Raw genomic sequence first — 15,816 nt, 5'->3', positions numbered from 1 at the left:
AAAACTTACTAGATCATATAAATAACAATAAAACCGTAACAATTAAATGATGGTCTAGGGATTTTGCGAAATTACAAGATAGTGCTAGTCACAAACTCATCAATTACTTGACAATTTGCTACTGCCTGCAAACTTAATGAGACTTTAATATCATGTTAGGAAAAGGATTCATATCACCCCAGAAAAAATCCTGAAAATGTAAGTTGAAACAGTCCATCAATGTCTTTGTTGTACAGAGCCCGGTTCATTTCTACATATTTTCTCACAGTGCTGAGTCCTCAGGAACATTAAAGTCGCAGCAATTAAAGGTCTTTTTTTACTGGCTGCCTGGTTCCTTCAGATTCCTACAGGGCACCAGGCCCTCCTCGACCAGTCTACCCCTGCATTTGGTCTCTCCTGACCCCCCCTAACCTTCACTTGCCCTTCTGGGCTCCCTTCCCCTGCACTGGCCTGTCTATCCCTGCACCCCTTGAGCCCTTTCAGTCCCTTCAATTGCACTTAACACATGGACCTTCTTTCCCTTGCACTCACTGCATTCCCCTATCTCTTGTCCACCTGCTGGCCTCCCCATGACACACGCTTAAAGCATGGGCTCTCTGCTCTGGCATGGCCTTCCACATACCCTCTCCCGTGCACTTCATGTTACTACACTTGCACAATGCGAATGTCAGAAGCCCTAGTATGACCGTTTTTGTTTTTCATCATCCCTGTTCCTCCCACCCCTCTTTTGCCCTGTTGCGCCTTGAATTACCTTTTGATGTGTAGGTGCATTATAAACACCAAATAAAATAAATGAATAAAATAAAGAGGATTAGCCGTACAACTTAACACCAGGCTTCAGTACAATAGTCGGGGAAGAGGGTAACCCCCATAATGTATCATTTGTCTACAGCTGTAAGATATTGGATTGCCAGTGGCCAGACACCAATGCCACCCCATCAGTAGAGGGGGACAGTAATGAGAAATGTTTGATAGGAAAATATGGTACTTGACCGTCGGGACATGGGGCATGAAAATCAATGGCTCTGGGTTGAATGCTGGTAGTATATGGCCTTAGGAATTGGAAGTGAAGCAAGGGAAGTTGATTGTTCTGACAAACCTCTAGTATAGAAAGTAGGGAAAAGTTCCCTTAACTTAAGGCGGGTGTGGGGAAGGATGCTCTTATATAAGGCCAAATGAAGTGGTGCTGTGTGGCAGATCTCAACAGCTAGCCAAATGTGGTTGTTGGGTACACAGACAATAGGTGATATGCTTGAAGAGAAAATGTCATGGCCTGGCATGGTATCAGCAGAACACCTGATGGGGGATGGTCCCTAACATCAGGACCAGTTGGGCACCTAGGAACATCAGGATCAGCTTCGCTTTCAGCGGTGTCAGAGTCAACATGGCACTTGGAAATGTTGAGTCCAGCATGACCTCCCACGGCAACAAAACTAGAAACGTGGTGAGATGTCCTGGCACAGTATAGTAAATAGGAGCAAGCTTCTGTGGCTTCATGTGAGACTGCAGCCTCCACGGCTGTAGGCTATGCTACTAGAAATAAAAAGAGGACAGGAGGCGTTCATGTCTAAAGATGTCTGCTAAGTTTTGAACTGTTATCGTTCTATTACAGCGTAGTGGTGAATGCCGTTAGTGTTTTCACATTCCATTATTAGCCAGTTTACAAATAAATGGCCGCACTGTGCTTGTACACGGCCAATGACAAGAGTATGTTTCTTACATTCCAAGTTGAACCCGAAAATATTCATGAGGAAGTCCATATCTTATTTATTTGAATGTAAAGTATGTTAAGTATTTTGGTATTTCTCCACAATTACAGGTTCCCTAACCAAACGTATAAAATAAAAATGAACATGATGTTCAATAGAATGCCAATTAAAATGTAAGATAAGTTAAGAAAAAAAATAAGCTAAAACAACGTTGACTTCATTTAAAGTGCTGCGCCTCATGGTAAGCACAGAACCGGTAAAAGGAATCGGGCGGCAGTGTGGCATATGCATAATAAACCGAAATAAAGTATTTTGTTCATCTTGGTGGTATGACAGAGCCCACCAATGGAAAAACAAATCCAGGAGCCGGTTGAACTTTATCGTAATGTAGCTCAGGTCATGGTCGTTGCTCAGAACCGGTCCGCGTCCTCGATTGATGCGCAGCCATGGCGGTGATCGCTGGGGATGGTTGACATGTCAGACTTCTTGAAAAACAAAACGCAGCTTCCAAAATGAAATGGTGGAATTTATATCGTAGGCGTTGGGCCAACTTTTCGAAAGAGTCTAGTGTTTACGGTCTGATGTCATTTCTTTCTCTGCATCCGTCTTGCAAGAAGATCAGCCTGCCAAAATGAAAATGAAAAATTAGGATAATACAGCGACATAAAAATAAAAAATGCACATAGGTATATGGATAACTACTCCATAAGCTACAGGAATCCTTTGAAACATCAAGGTAGTGTCACACAGAAGACACACGATCTTGGGTTGGCATTTCCAATCATCAACTGGAAAGGACAGAGAGAGAGGATGGATCATGTTGGTCGGGTGTAAGACTCATGCGGTGTAATATTCATGCAACCTTCAGTTGGCATTGTCTGTGAGGGGTCACCATGTATATTTTAAGAGTTCTGGTAGTAATATGTTCAGAAGGATAAACAGACCAGAGGCTTTCCGGAGATGAGCTGTCAATGCAGGTAAGTGTCTTCAACAACACGATAAAAGGCGCTCTAACCAACTCTCACCTAGACTATGGAAACCCCCTCTATTTACCCAACCCCTGAAGCCAATTCCGAGGCTACACAATTTATAAAAAGTGGCAATCATCCTCCCCTTGAACCTCTAGAAAACCTATAAAATTACACTGCAGAGACCCAAATGCACCCAAAGTAGGAGCCATAGACAAAACCCATGCCGACTCCGACCATCGGATTTCATCCTCCTCCACATCTCTTGGTCAAACCACAAACACAGAGGTGACGGGTGCATCGTCATCACTGGCCTTGATCTTTGAAACTCACTTCCTGTTAGGCTCCGCTCTGACCACTCCCTCATGCCATCTACGTGCAGGCCTCCAGACACTTGTCTTACAGTAACCACATACCACATGAGTAACAACGCAAGGAGCTATGTAGTACTGTTTTCCAGTTAAAAAAGAAGGTGATACAGGAGGTCTCCCACTGTAATGACAGAGTGAATGCTAGAGGAAGTGAAGGACAGGAAAAGTAAAGGTATGGAGAAGTAAATGTGACTCGGTGAATGTATGGGCAACTGAAGGCAGGAGACGTAAAGACAGACATCTCTTCTGTTTAAATAGCAGATAATCAGTGATCAATTTGTGTTGGCATTTGCCAGAACTGAGACCAAGAATTTACCTCACAGCACCAGGATTTACTCTCTCAGATCCAGGCCAATTACGTTCTGGCAACTTTATTTTTGGAAATGACAGCGTGAGTCATGCTAGTTGTCCAGTTTTATGAATAGCGATGAACCGGAAGGTTAAGTTGTGGGCATCCCAGCACACTGCTCTAATCAGTTTATATGATATTGATACTGTGACCCTTCTGTAACCAAAGTGCGGGTAGCTCAAGCACATGTTGTGACCAGCAGCCATGCATGCATAGTACTCGTTGTAGCCCTATATATAAACAGACTGGCCAGTAATCACATGTGTACGTGCCACATAGGTATGATACTTGCTTGCTGAGCCTCTGCAGGCATGGCACTCAGCGGAGACATGTAGGGCCGTGCTAAGCCGGGCACTTTCCCTTTATCTTCTGGTATGCCGTCAGCATGAGGTGCACTAGTATGCAGGCGTGTACATGGCTAGGAACTCACTGAGTCTGAAACGCACACTGGCACATGATTGCGATTGGTGGTGCTGAAGTCACTAGTGTCATTAGTGGGGTACAAGAGTAACCAGCAGAGAGGATAACAACTGGAGAGTGGCCCGCCAATAGCCCCACCAGATGGGCAAGGCCAGGGAAAAGACCACTACCAAGGAGTAATGCCTGCGCTGGGTGACATGCGATTGGAGAAGATCATGATGATAGATGATCATGCAGAGGTGTTTGACAAGAAAGTTAGTTGGTTTAGTAATGACTGTGTCCGTCAATAACTTTGCTATATGAATAAAGCATTTTTGCTCCAGATGGTCAAAATGCTCCACAGTCTCTATGGAATCAGAGGAAATTGATAACACGGATGCTGTGTTTAAAGGAGCAGTACAACATATGGAGTCTCATCTCAAGGCAGATCTACTGTGCTATATGATACTTTGATTGGTGTTTGTAAATAGCAGATCTGCAATGGCTGCTGCACGTATCTCCCGCAGTGATCCAGTGACAGTTGCAGCTGCAACCCCCAAATAAGCTGACAATGTGGGAAGCAGAAGTTGGTGTGTGGCAGCAGTGGGTGGAAAGCTGTCTTCTCAATGTGGCACAGGCATGCTCGAAAATACTTGGGGCCTTAGCCTTATTTCTTTTCAATAAATTAAGCATTGTATATAAGGCATAGTTGATCTAGCATTCCCTGCATAATTAAAAGATGTCGACTACTCTGCCTTCGACATAAGAATCTGCTGTAGCCAGTTTTGAAACGCATGATCTGTCTGCCTATATCACCTACAAAGTAGTCACAACCAAACCACCACTCTACTTAGCCATGAAACTCACCATCTCCGGAGACCAGCACACCACCAGAATCTACAAAAGACAACCTAGAAACAAAGAACTGAAATAAAACACCACTCTACTTAGCCATGAAACCATCTCTGGAGAACAGAACACCACCAGAACCTACAAAAGCCAAGCTAGAAACAAAGAACTGCAACAAAACATCACTCTACTTAGCCATGAAACCATCTCTGGAGACCAGAGCACCACCAGAACATACAGAAGACAAGCTAGAAACAAAGAACTGCATCAAAACACCACTCTACTTAGCCATGCAACCATCTCTGGAGACCAGAGCACTACAGAACCTACAAAAGCCAAGCTAGAAACAAAGAACTACAACTACACACCACTCTACTTAGCCATGAAACCATCTCTGGAGACCAGAGCACCACCAGAACCTACAAAAGCCAAGCTAGAAACAAAGAACTCCAACAAAACACCACTCTACCTAGCCATGAAACCATCTCTGTAGACCAGAGCACCACCAGAACCTACAAAAGCCAAGCTAGAAACAAAGAACTGCAACAAAACAGCACTCTACTTAGCCATGAAACTCAGCATCTCCGGGGACCAGTTCACCACCAGAACCTACTAAAGCCAATCTAGAAACAGCGAACTGCAACAGAACACCACTCTACTTAGCCATGAAACCATCTCTGGAGACCAGAGCGCCACCAGAACCTACAAAAGCCAAGCTAGAAACAACGAACTGCAACAGAACACCACTCTACTTAGCCATGAAACCATCTCTAGAGACCAGAGCAACACCAGAACCTACAAAAGCCAAGCTAGAAAAAAAGAACTGCAACAAAACAGCACTCTACTTAGCCATGAAACCATCTCTAGAGACCAGAGCAACACCAGAACCTACAAAAGCCAAGCTAGAAACAGAGAAGTGCAAGATGGTTAAAACAAGAGACCAGCCTTTGGTTGCTATGCACCCTGTCTCTGTAACACGTTCATAGCACACATAAGACTGCTCCCTCCATCTTACACTTTAGATCTTACTCATGAAAGAACATAACGACAATCACTGCTCACTCCACTCACCCCTTTTTTCCCCTCTCTGGAGTCCATCCAACAGCCCTATCTTGCTCCCCATACACATCATAACTCCTCTGCTAACTGGGCAGTCTACTTGCAAACCCCTGGGTGTGCCCCCAGTTAGTTTGCCCATTTATAGACCCCATACGTACAATACATACATCAGGGATGATGTGTAGATTATGTGAAGCTTCTGAACTGAACTTTGTACAAGAGAGCAAATGCAAAGGCAATGCTACATCTAATTAGCGTCTTACAATACACCAATCAGGCAAAGTATGCAGGTTACAAGTAGAAGGTTTTTAATTGAATGGAATACTACATTCTCAGGAGATTGCTGCATGCACATTAGAAAGGATTTCTCAGGCAGAGCCACAAAGGTAGTTACATTGGGTTGAATTGAGCAAGCAATGTAATCCCCTGCGCAATTTAATTAGTTACTCAAAAGCAAACAGCCATTCAACACTAGTTTGGCTGTTCTTGGTATCTAAAGCACATGGGCCACAGACATATGGGGCAGTGAACAGAAAAATAAATTGGTGTGATAAACCACACTTTCAAGATAAGGTGAGGTGAGGTCATCATCAAGGCTTTTATACCACGTCACTGCATTCTTAGAAGAATAACTTGCACTTGCTCCATGAGGATAAGCACTCCAAAGGGGTACCAAAGCCTACAGGCATAATACCAGCTGACCATCCCAACACACACTCCATGGAAGAAGGTGGTGTTGCGCACACTGGACATGGGAACAGCGCTCCGGGATTGGCACAGGCAAATAATGCTGCAGCTGTCAAACCTACATCCAAAAGAGTCCGCCATAACTTGTACTTGTTATCACACTTACTGCCTCATCACAAGTTTGGTGGTAACCGTTAAATGCGGTGGTAACGCTATTACCGCCGCATTTAAGGGCCCACCAAATCAGGGGTTTGGCAGGATTTACCGCCAGCTCTGAGCTGGGGGCAAATCTGCAGCTATTTTGCCAATTTGTGGTGCTATTACTGCCGCGTTAATACCGCTGGTGGTAGTAGCACCAATAATTCCCCATTGGGCCCAATGGGGAATTCCCAAATGGCTCCGATGGGAATGGGGACTTACCGTTCCGCCAAACCGATGATCAGCCGCTAATAGCTTTGGCGATAACAGATAATAGACCCGGTGGTAATACCGCCGGGGATACCGCCCAATTCGTGTGATTTTTTTTAAGCCAAATTGATTGATGTCAGTTCACAGTTTATTGAAGACTATTCTGGTTATTTTAACTGTTGTGTGCCAATGGAGCAAATGCCTTAAATAGTATTTTTACAAAAGGGCACAAAATTGCCAAAATAAAAATAAATGTGTGTTTCATTTCCCTTCACTGACCCCTACCAGAAATTGCAAGATACATAAAGTCAATTTCCTTATCAACATGATTCACTAATATTTTTATTCTATTTTGTGTAGATTCAGTGACTCGACATCTACTGTTCTGATTTCCTTTCAAGGGCCTCATCACGAGTTTGGCGGTAACCCTTAAATCCGGCGGTCGCACTATTACCGCCGGATTGAAGGGTCCGCCAAATCAGGGCTTTGGCGGATTTCTCCCCAGCTCTGAGCTATTACCGCCGGCGGGAAATCCGCCAGTGGTAAGACCGCGAAAATTCCCTATTGAGCCTGATGGGGAATGGGGCATTCCCGAATTGGCTCAGTGGGGAATTCCATTACCACCAAACCCATGATCTGGTGCTAATAGCGCCGGGGGATTTGGCGGTAGGGGTAATACCGCCGGCGTTGACGCCCAACTCGTGATGAGGCCCTGATCCGTGAATTATGTACATGGGATTTCCCTCTTGCATGTACAGTGCAGGATGGAGATTTTGCCAGCGCAGGTCTCCTAGATTCATTAAACAGCAATTACCAAGGATTTGCTCAATGTGATAAATACCCAGGTCTTGCAACAAATGTACTTTTTTTCTGGGCCACTGCTACTCGCTGATGTGTTAATGTACTGTGTAGGTCATTCCGCCCATTTCTTGATTCTTGATCGATTTGTCAATGACAATCTTTGGAATGTCATTACTTCCTCTTACCAAGATATTCTTCACAATTGTTTTCCTTGGGTTTCTGAAGTAGGCGCACTCATCTCCATCACAAAGTTTGATTTCTTCTGAAACCTGAAAAGGCAAGTAAGATATTAAAGAAGGAATTAGTAGTGAGAATGCTATGTAACGTAAAATACCCACATTACTAAGTGGCTGCAAGGGATATCAATATTTTAGCCATTGCTCCACGGCCTCCTGTAAGCATCAGATTTTGGCTTAGTCCTATTTCTCAAATATTGTCTTCCTTCTCCATGATCTCTCAGCTCCACTTGGCTTGCATTGGGTCAATGTATGTACAATATATAGAAAGCCATTAGATGCCATCAAGCAACACACATTCCAGAATCCTATCTGTGACATCCTAGACCTCACAAAAAGCAATATACCCATTTTTAAATAGAAGGAGCAGGTGGATCCTACCAACTATACGTTGCTAGCATTATTAGATGTGCCTGGCAAGACATTTGATGAGATCCTATTAAGGGGACCTATTAGCTTGGTGGAGGAGAAGAAGTTGCTAGATCCTTTTCAAGCGGGATTTAGGAAAGGATATGGGACAGATCAGAATACCTTGCTATTGAGACTCCTTACCAGACAGGCGCATACAGCGAAAGAGGCACTTTATACCTGCTTCGTAGATTACACTGCAACTTTTGACTCGGTCAGCAGGGTGTGGCTGTGGGGAAAGCTTGATAGCTGGGGTATCCCCAGAGGGCCCTGAATAGGATTGTACACCTATACACAGATACTAGGGTCATGATAAAACTAAACAATCAGGTGGCTGCTCTAAGAAAATAAGTACAAACTGGAGGCTGAAACAAGTCTGTATTCTGGCCCCACTACTGTTTAACCTCTACATTGAAGATCTGCTGGCTAGACATGGGGAGGTTAATAATTCACCACCCAGAATTGTGGAGACACCGTTAAGATAGCTAGGCTAGGCTATGCTGATGACATAGTCCTATTGATCATGCTCTAGTGGGACTTAAGAGATCCCTTAAAGTGCTTTGGGATTTTTCAAGGGAACATGACTTGGCAATTGATCTGACCAAGACCAAGATTGCACATTGGGAGAAGAAAGATTGGTATTGTGAAGGCATGGCCGGTGGGAGACTCTAAATTGGAACTCGTGCACTCTTATGTTTATCTGTGCATGCTGTTTCAAAACAGGCATAATGAACAAATATTGTGAGTGCACGTTAAATCAAATGTATTGTTGAAGCTAGGAGCACTTAGGCTACAAGACAATTTGGTGGGTTCTGCCTGAAGAGAGGTTAGAGGCCTATCGGTCAAACCTCGGCCCATGCTATTATATGAAGTAAATGTGGGGCTGGAGCATAAAAGACAGACTGGATACTCTGGAAGGTACAATATGGAAGAAAGTTCTAGCCCTTACGATTGCAGTCCACATATCGATTATTAGATTGGATTTGGGTGTGCCCTCCATGTAAATATTAGCTACGATAAGGGAGGTGGTGCTTTATCTGTACCTATTAAAATGCCCTGACCATCTGATGTGGGTTTTATTATGGGGAGCCAAGGAAAACAGGAGTTACAGGTAGTTGAATACTATGGCCCTCATTACAACTCAGGCGTTAAGGGTTAACGCCACCGTTAACCCTTAACGCCTGATTCTGATTTTAACGCCTGCTTTTAGCAGGCGTTAAAATCCATGGCGCTAACCCGCCATGGTGCTAATTACGCCCCCGTAATTTACTGCGGCGTAATTAGCGCCTTCCCCACTCCCATTATGCCCTATGGGGCAAAAATGGGAATGGGGAAGGGAAAATGGGAAATGGGGATTTACCGCCCCACTCACCTTGGAATGGGGCGGTAAATCCGCCATCCACCATGGTGTAAACGGAGTTTACACCATGGTGGTAAAGTTGGTGCACTTAGCACCAAGGTTGTAATGACCTCCTATATGTTATTGATTGTCCCTAAACCTATTAACAACTAGTCACACAGATTTTTTTTAAAAAGCAAGTATATGAGATAGCCTATATAACCGGGAAATGGCAACGACATGAAGTCCACACACTCTTTAGTATGTCATATATAATTGTATCGGCAACACAAGCCTTATATGTTAAAATGCCCATGCCCAAATATCAGAAGGACTTTTTTGTGTAATCAATTGCCTTGTTTTGCTGCACTTGGCACTAGATGGGACATTCCAATTGAAGAGTGGTGGTGCAGATTGTGTGAGCCGCCTCAGGGTAAGGAAACTATAGGGCATCTGCTACCAACTTCAGGCCTCGAGGGACGGATGCACGTTGGATTGTCAGGATACCCCTCATTAATATTCATGAGATAAATTTGCATACAATGATTCTAAATGTATGCAAATGTTTGCTCATGAATATTAATGAGGGATATCCTGGAGGCCTGGAGTTGGACAACCCGGTGCTACTAGAATGTCCTAAGGTCAAAAGGAGTTAGGCAAAAATAGTTGGGCAGGTTTGTGCATGCAAACATTTCCATTTATTCTGATGGATTTTGGGAGCGATGTCTAAGAGCAACACAAGTGCCATTGATTGTTGCATTGGTAAAGCTACAGTGAAATAGTTCAGAAGAACTCTCTATGTTGACCAAGATTAAACATGACTTGATGGGAGTGAGATGGGAGATTCGCAGATATTATATGAATTGTGGAATAAGGATGAAATATATGTACATATATATATAAATATATATATATATATATAGTTGCAATAAGTAATTTTAATTGTGATACGAGAATATATATGGACACATTTTATATGATGAATTTTTTAAGATGAAATGGTGTGGAAAGTTTACATTTTAAACTGTTAACACACTGAACCAATAAAGCTTTTTGCACTAATGGATCCTGCCACTCTATCTTCCGATCCCACCGTCGGTCTCACTTTCAGAAGACTGACTTGTTTTGCCACATAATCTGCTCCGGCCAGCACGGGCCTCTTCTGCTTCCACGAGGCAGGAGGCTCACCACCAGCAGAAAAACAAAAGAAGGTTAGCCCTTTGGGCTTTTTAGGGGGGGATTTTATTTCCAGTTCAAGCAGCGCAGATGCACCCCCTACCATCCACCACAACTTAAATTAATTTACAAAAGAAAAGAAAAGCGAAAATATGTATTTGCAAAAACGCATGCACTGTGTTTCTGGGTGCAAGGTGACCTTGCCTACACGGCAGGCTGCCCCTTTGCCCCCTTTCATAACGGCTGCCTTGTTCCAGTAGGCCTGGGGCCTGAAAAGGGCTCGCGCAGATTGGGCCTCCTTTCCTCATATGCCCAACCAGGACTTGCCAGCAGGCGAATGCCGGCCCGCCTCCCTAGCCCCTCACTGAAAATCCTGTGATCAGCCTTCCTCTGCCTCTTGTTCTGGGGCATCCGCCAGAACGGGCCTGACTTGCTTCCACGAGGCAGGGGGTTCACCACCAGCAGCAAACAAAAGACGGTAAGCCCTTTGGGCCTTTTAGGGTGCATTTTCTTTTCAGTGCAAGCGCCACAAATGCACCCCCTACCATCCTCCACATCTTAAATTAATTTACAAAAGAAAAGAAAAGCAAAAATATTTATTTGAAAAAATGTAGGTGGGGTGTTTTGCTTCCCCATTCTTGCATAGCCCATTGGAAATGCTGGCTTGGGAACTGCATGCCTGTATGTGTGAGGGGGTGCTCCTGCCCCTCCCTACACATACAGCCATGTAGGGGTGCTTCCTTACCAAAGCTGGCTCCTGTTTGTGCTTTGAGGGAAAATCAGCTTGCCTTTTGTAATGTGCCTTTGGAACATGGATGGTATATTTTCTTTTTTTACTGGAGATCTATGACAGCTGTCCAGTAAAAAAAGAGAGAGAGAGAGTGTGTGTGTGTGTGTGTGTGGTGTCTGTGAGAGAGTGTGTGTGAGAGAGTAGGTGCACACGTGCGCACTGGAGACCCAGGAACCCAGGAAGCAGGGAAGTCATCTTTTTACAGGACATCTCCCATAGATGTCCAGTAAAATAAAATACCATGCTTGACCCCTGTGCCTCCCAGCGCCTCACATAAGCACAATCACGTCGAGGCGTATACGACTATCACCCATGAGAGGTCTACTATGCCTTTTTGCAGAGGAGAAGGAACTGAACACGACGCCTAATAGGCTGGAAACAGATGTGGCCAGGAGAAGGAATTCCATACAATGGACGCCAAATGTAATGACTTGATTATGAACCTCAATGCAATCAACACTTTTTTGGTGACCTCTTAGATGCATCTGGGAACCGTTCTCTATGCATGTGAGAGGTCAGAGGAAGACTCAGAGGGCAGTGGTCATTCCGAACCGACTGAGGTTCACTGTGCTGTTAACAGGGCTCCAGAAGAAGGAGGCACTGTTACTCTGGAATGGGATTTGGGACGTTCTGTACATGTGTAGCAGTGTCTTCACCAATGGCCAATCAGACTCTGCAGGCCACTGTGAGCGTTTCTCTGACGTGCATTGAGGTGATATTGTGAGAGGAGGGATGCTGTGGTAAGTGGGATGTGACCATAATTAAATGTTATGTCCTTGATGCTTTTTCGCAAACAATATGATCTCAACAATGTTAATGACTTGCCTGTCAATTGCTTTCTGAAAAATGACAAAAAATAATGTAAAGAATAAAACTCTAAAGGACAGGGGACAGGGGTATATGGGCAGAGGCTCACAGCAGGTTTGAGAATGGCCAACGCTCCACCAGGTTAAGGTAATCTGGGAACAGGGCAATAGCTCTCGGAGTTCTTTCTGCTCGTCATCTTTCCTTGGCTGCTCAGAGTGGAACAAGATCACGTTTCTCTGATGGAATTCTAAGGCAGATTGCCATAGTTTGCTGAAGAGCTTGATTTGGGTGTGAGCGTTAGAAGAAAACCAATCAGAAAGATGCAATTGCTCTGATAGTGGGCGTATGCCAGAGAGCAAACATTTTCATAAATGGGCGCTGCCTACTTACAGTTAATGAACATGGCGGCGCAGTCCAGTGTGGCCTCGTTTGATATTTTGCCGGCGTGCATATGTTGAAATCGCTTAAATTTTTAGATTATAAAGCATTGATTTTGCATGGCCGCCGGTCGAGCAGCGAATGTTCAAATGCTGCTACAGGTCAACCAGTACGGAATCTTAAACAGGTCTGAGTAATTATGTTTTGCGTAAATAATAAAAAAGAAATAGCTGTTGCATCTGCTCACCATTGTACGACTCATACATCTGTGCAGTAAAATAATTGGTGTATTGCTGCACTCCATCAGTCTAGAACCACATTCACACACACAAATGTGAACTCTCCACGTGTCCCCCCACACTCGTATTTGTCAGAAAATACACAGTATTACAGAGAAGAGCAGCAATTATTTTTTTTCACGCAATATGGGCCTGATTTAAAGGAGTTTTCAATGGGGAATTCCCATTAACACCCTTTTTATAAACCAGGCCCTATATATATTTTTCAAATACTGTAGGATGGCATAGAACTCTGCACCCCACCAGAGGGGAAAGATCTGTTTGTAGATTACTCTGCTCCCACTTTCAAGGACAGCAAATTCTATCATTTATGCAGATGACCATTTACAATGCAGATTCTGGATTACTTGACAGACTTTCCCTGCCCTGCAAGCCCTACGGCTTCTCTGTATTTGTCCGCAGACCTCCCACCTCTGCAAGCCCTAAGGCTTCTCTGCATTGGTCTATAGACTTGCCTGCTCTATAAGCCCCACAGCTTCCCTGTATTTGTCCACAGCCTTCCCACCTCTGCAAGCCCTAAGGCTTCTCTGTACTGGTCTATAGACTTCCCTGCTCTACAAGCCCTACGGCTTCTCTGTATTGGTCTATAGACTTCCCTGGTCTACAAGCCATACGGCTTCTCTGTATTTGTCTCCAGATTGTCCCTGGTCTACAAGCCCTATGGCTACTTTCTACTGGTCTGCAGATTGTCCCTGCTCTGCAAGCCCTACAGCGTCTCTGCATTGGTCTATAGACATCCCTGCTTTGCAAGCCCTAAGGCTACTCTGTATTGGTCTGCAGATTGTCCCTGGTCTGCAAGCCCTACAGCTACTTTCTACTGGTCTGCAGATTGTCCCTGGTCTGCAAGCCCTACGACTACTCTTTACTTGTCTGCAGATTGTCCCTGCTCTACAAGCCCTACGGCTTCTCTGTATTGGTCTATAGACTTCCCATCTCTGTAAAAAATACAGCTTCTCTGTATTTGTCCACAGAATTCCCAGCTCTGCAAGCCCTAAGGCTTCTCTGATTTGGTCTGTAGTCTTCTCTGCTGCTCATCAAGCCCTACAGCGTCTCTGCATTGGTCTATAGACATCCCTGCTTTGCAAGCCCTAAGGCTTCTCTGTATTTGTCTGCAGATTGTCCCTGGTCTGCAAGCCATACAGCTACTCTCTACTGGTCTGCAGATTGTCCCTGGTCTGCAAGCCCTACGACTACTCTTTACTTGTCTGCAGATTGTCCCTGCTCTGCAAGGCCTACGGCTTCTCTGTATTGGTCCGCAGAGGTCCCAACTCTGCTACAAGCCATATGGCTTCCCTGTATTAGTTTATAGACTTTTTCTGCTCTATGGGCCTGATGGCTTCATTGCATTGATCTTCAGACTTGTCTGGCTCTACACATCCTATGGCTTCTCTGTTTTGGTCTATAGACTTTTCCTTCTGAGCCATCCTTACGGCTTCGCTGGATTGATCTACAATCATTCCCTGATCAGCAGGCCCTACAGCTTCTCTGTGTCGGGCTACAGACATTCCCTGCTCTACAAGTCCTGCTGCTTCTCTGTGCTAGTATGCAGATTTTCCCTTTGTTGAAAACCCTACAGCTACTCCTACAGACTGTCTATAGACAATACAGAGAATCCATACGGCTTGCAGAGCAGGGAGAGTCTGTAGACCTATAGTGCTTTGAGCAGTGCTCTGTAATCCCTATAGCATCTCAGTATTGGTATTGTCAGGCCCCAGAACATAAAACCTACAACATCTAGTGATGGGGGCAATGGGCCACTTGACTCACTTATGTCCCTTTGGGACCTATAAACACAGGGGCCCTGGCTGGACACATTCCCCACCAGGCTACCTGCCAAGCAAGAATGCCTTGAAGATATTTGTATCATAAAGCCCACTTCATAAAGACTGGATATATTTTAAAGGACCAACTGCAGCACTGTGTAGTTAATGGAAATTGTCTCTATATATACCCACACAAACTGGTTGTATCCCAATAGCTGACTAATGGGGAATTAGTTTACATTTCTTTCACCTGGGCCACCCTCTCTGCCCACAAGTCCCGAGACTGCATGGAGCTGCCTGAGTGACCCGCTCAGCGAGGACTTTTCGTCATGGCTGCCACGTTTATCCTACTGCTGTGGAACTCCTTTGGTGCGCTGGAAGACTGTCTGATTGGCTAGCAGAACTGTCTTATTGCTGCCTGACCTGGCAGCCAGCAGGCAACACTGGCCCCCTCAAAGGGCCTCCTACAAGGGCCTTGAGGTGACCCTGTCTGGGCTCTGGAGGGCACTCTCATTTTTCCTTACCTACCCGTTCTTCAACTCTCCTCGCCAATTCATTTCACGCAGCTTAAAGCTGGTAAATCCCCCCCTCACTCACTTCATTACCTCGTGTTATCATTGCTATGGCCCCCTTCTGCTGCCCGACTCCTCTGCATAGCCCCCCTTCCATGCAGCCTCATATCGCCGCTGTGTGGCAGCTCTGTCCGGGTCATTGCCGCCATCTCTCCATGTTTGCTGTCTCTCGCGGCAATCAGTTTCCTGACCCTCGCTCCTGTGCCCCCTATTGTGCTTACTGGAGCAACACCGTTGGCACCTTGGATGCTTTTCCTCACTCATGCATATTGGCCAGCTATATTTTATTCACTTCCCTGCCTTCAGACCTTTCTTACTTGCCTCCGTTGTGCTATTTATTGACTTTCCCTGCACTGTGCTGCCTCCTACCCTAATCTGTATTGGACTATTATCTGTCTGCACTCCACAGTTGCCTCGCTCCTTCCTCATTTTGGCTGTAACTTGTTAC

General features: G+C 45.0%; 1 protein-coding gene across 1 annotated transcript in view; it reads right to left on the bottom strand.

Annotated features, from left to right (window-relative positions):
- Positions 1-1,571: 1,571 nt before the first annotated feature.
- LOC138516815 (progonadoliberin-2) overlaps positions 1,572-15,816 on the bottom strand; it is a 105,159-nt gene continuing 90,914 nt past the window's right edge. The window contains exons 3-4 of the mRNA XM_069632228.1: positions 7,786-7,869; positions 1,572-2,332 (exon numbers count right to left, since the gene is read on the bottom strand). Of these exons, the coding sequence (XP_069488329.1) occupies positions 2,294-2,332; positions 7,786-7,869 (123 nt within the window). The 3' untranslated portion in view covers positions 1,572-2,293. The remainder of the gene's footprint in view (positions 2,333-7,785; positions 7,870-15,816) is intronic.

The sequence above is a fragment of the Ambystoma mexicanum genome, chromosome 6q (assembly GCF_040938575.1).
Source record: "Ambystoma mexicanum isolate Mex_15411 chromosome 6q, UKY_AmexF1_1, whole genome shotgun sequence".
In the NCBI taxonomy this organism is placed as follows: Eukaryota; Metazoa; Chordata; class Amphibia; order Caudata; family Ambystomatidae; genus Ambystoma; species Ambystoma mexicanum.
The sequence above is the reverse complement of the archived record's forward strand: the minus strand, read 5'-3'. Positions and strand labels throughout refer to the sequence as shown.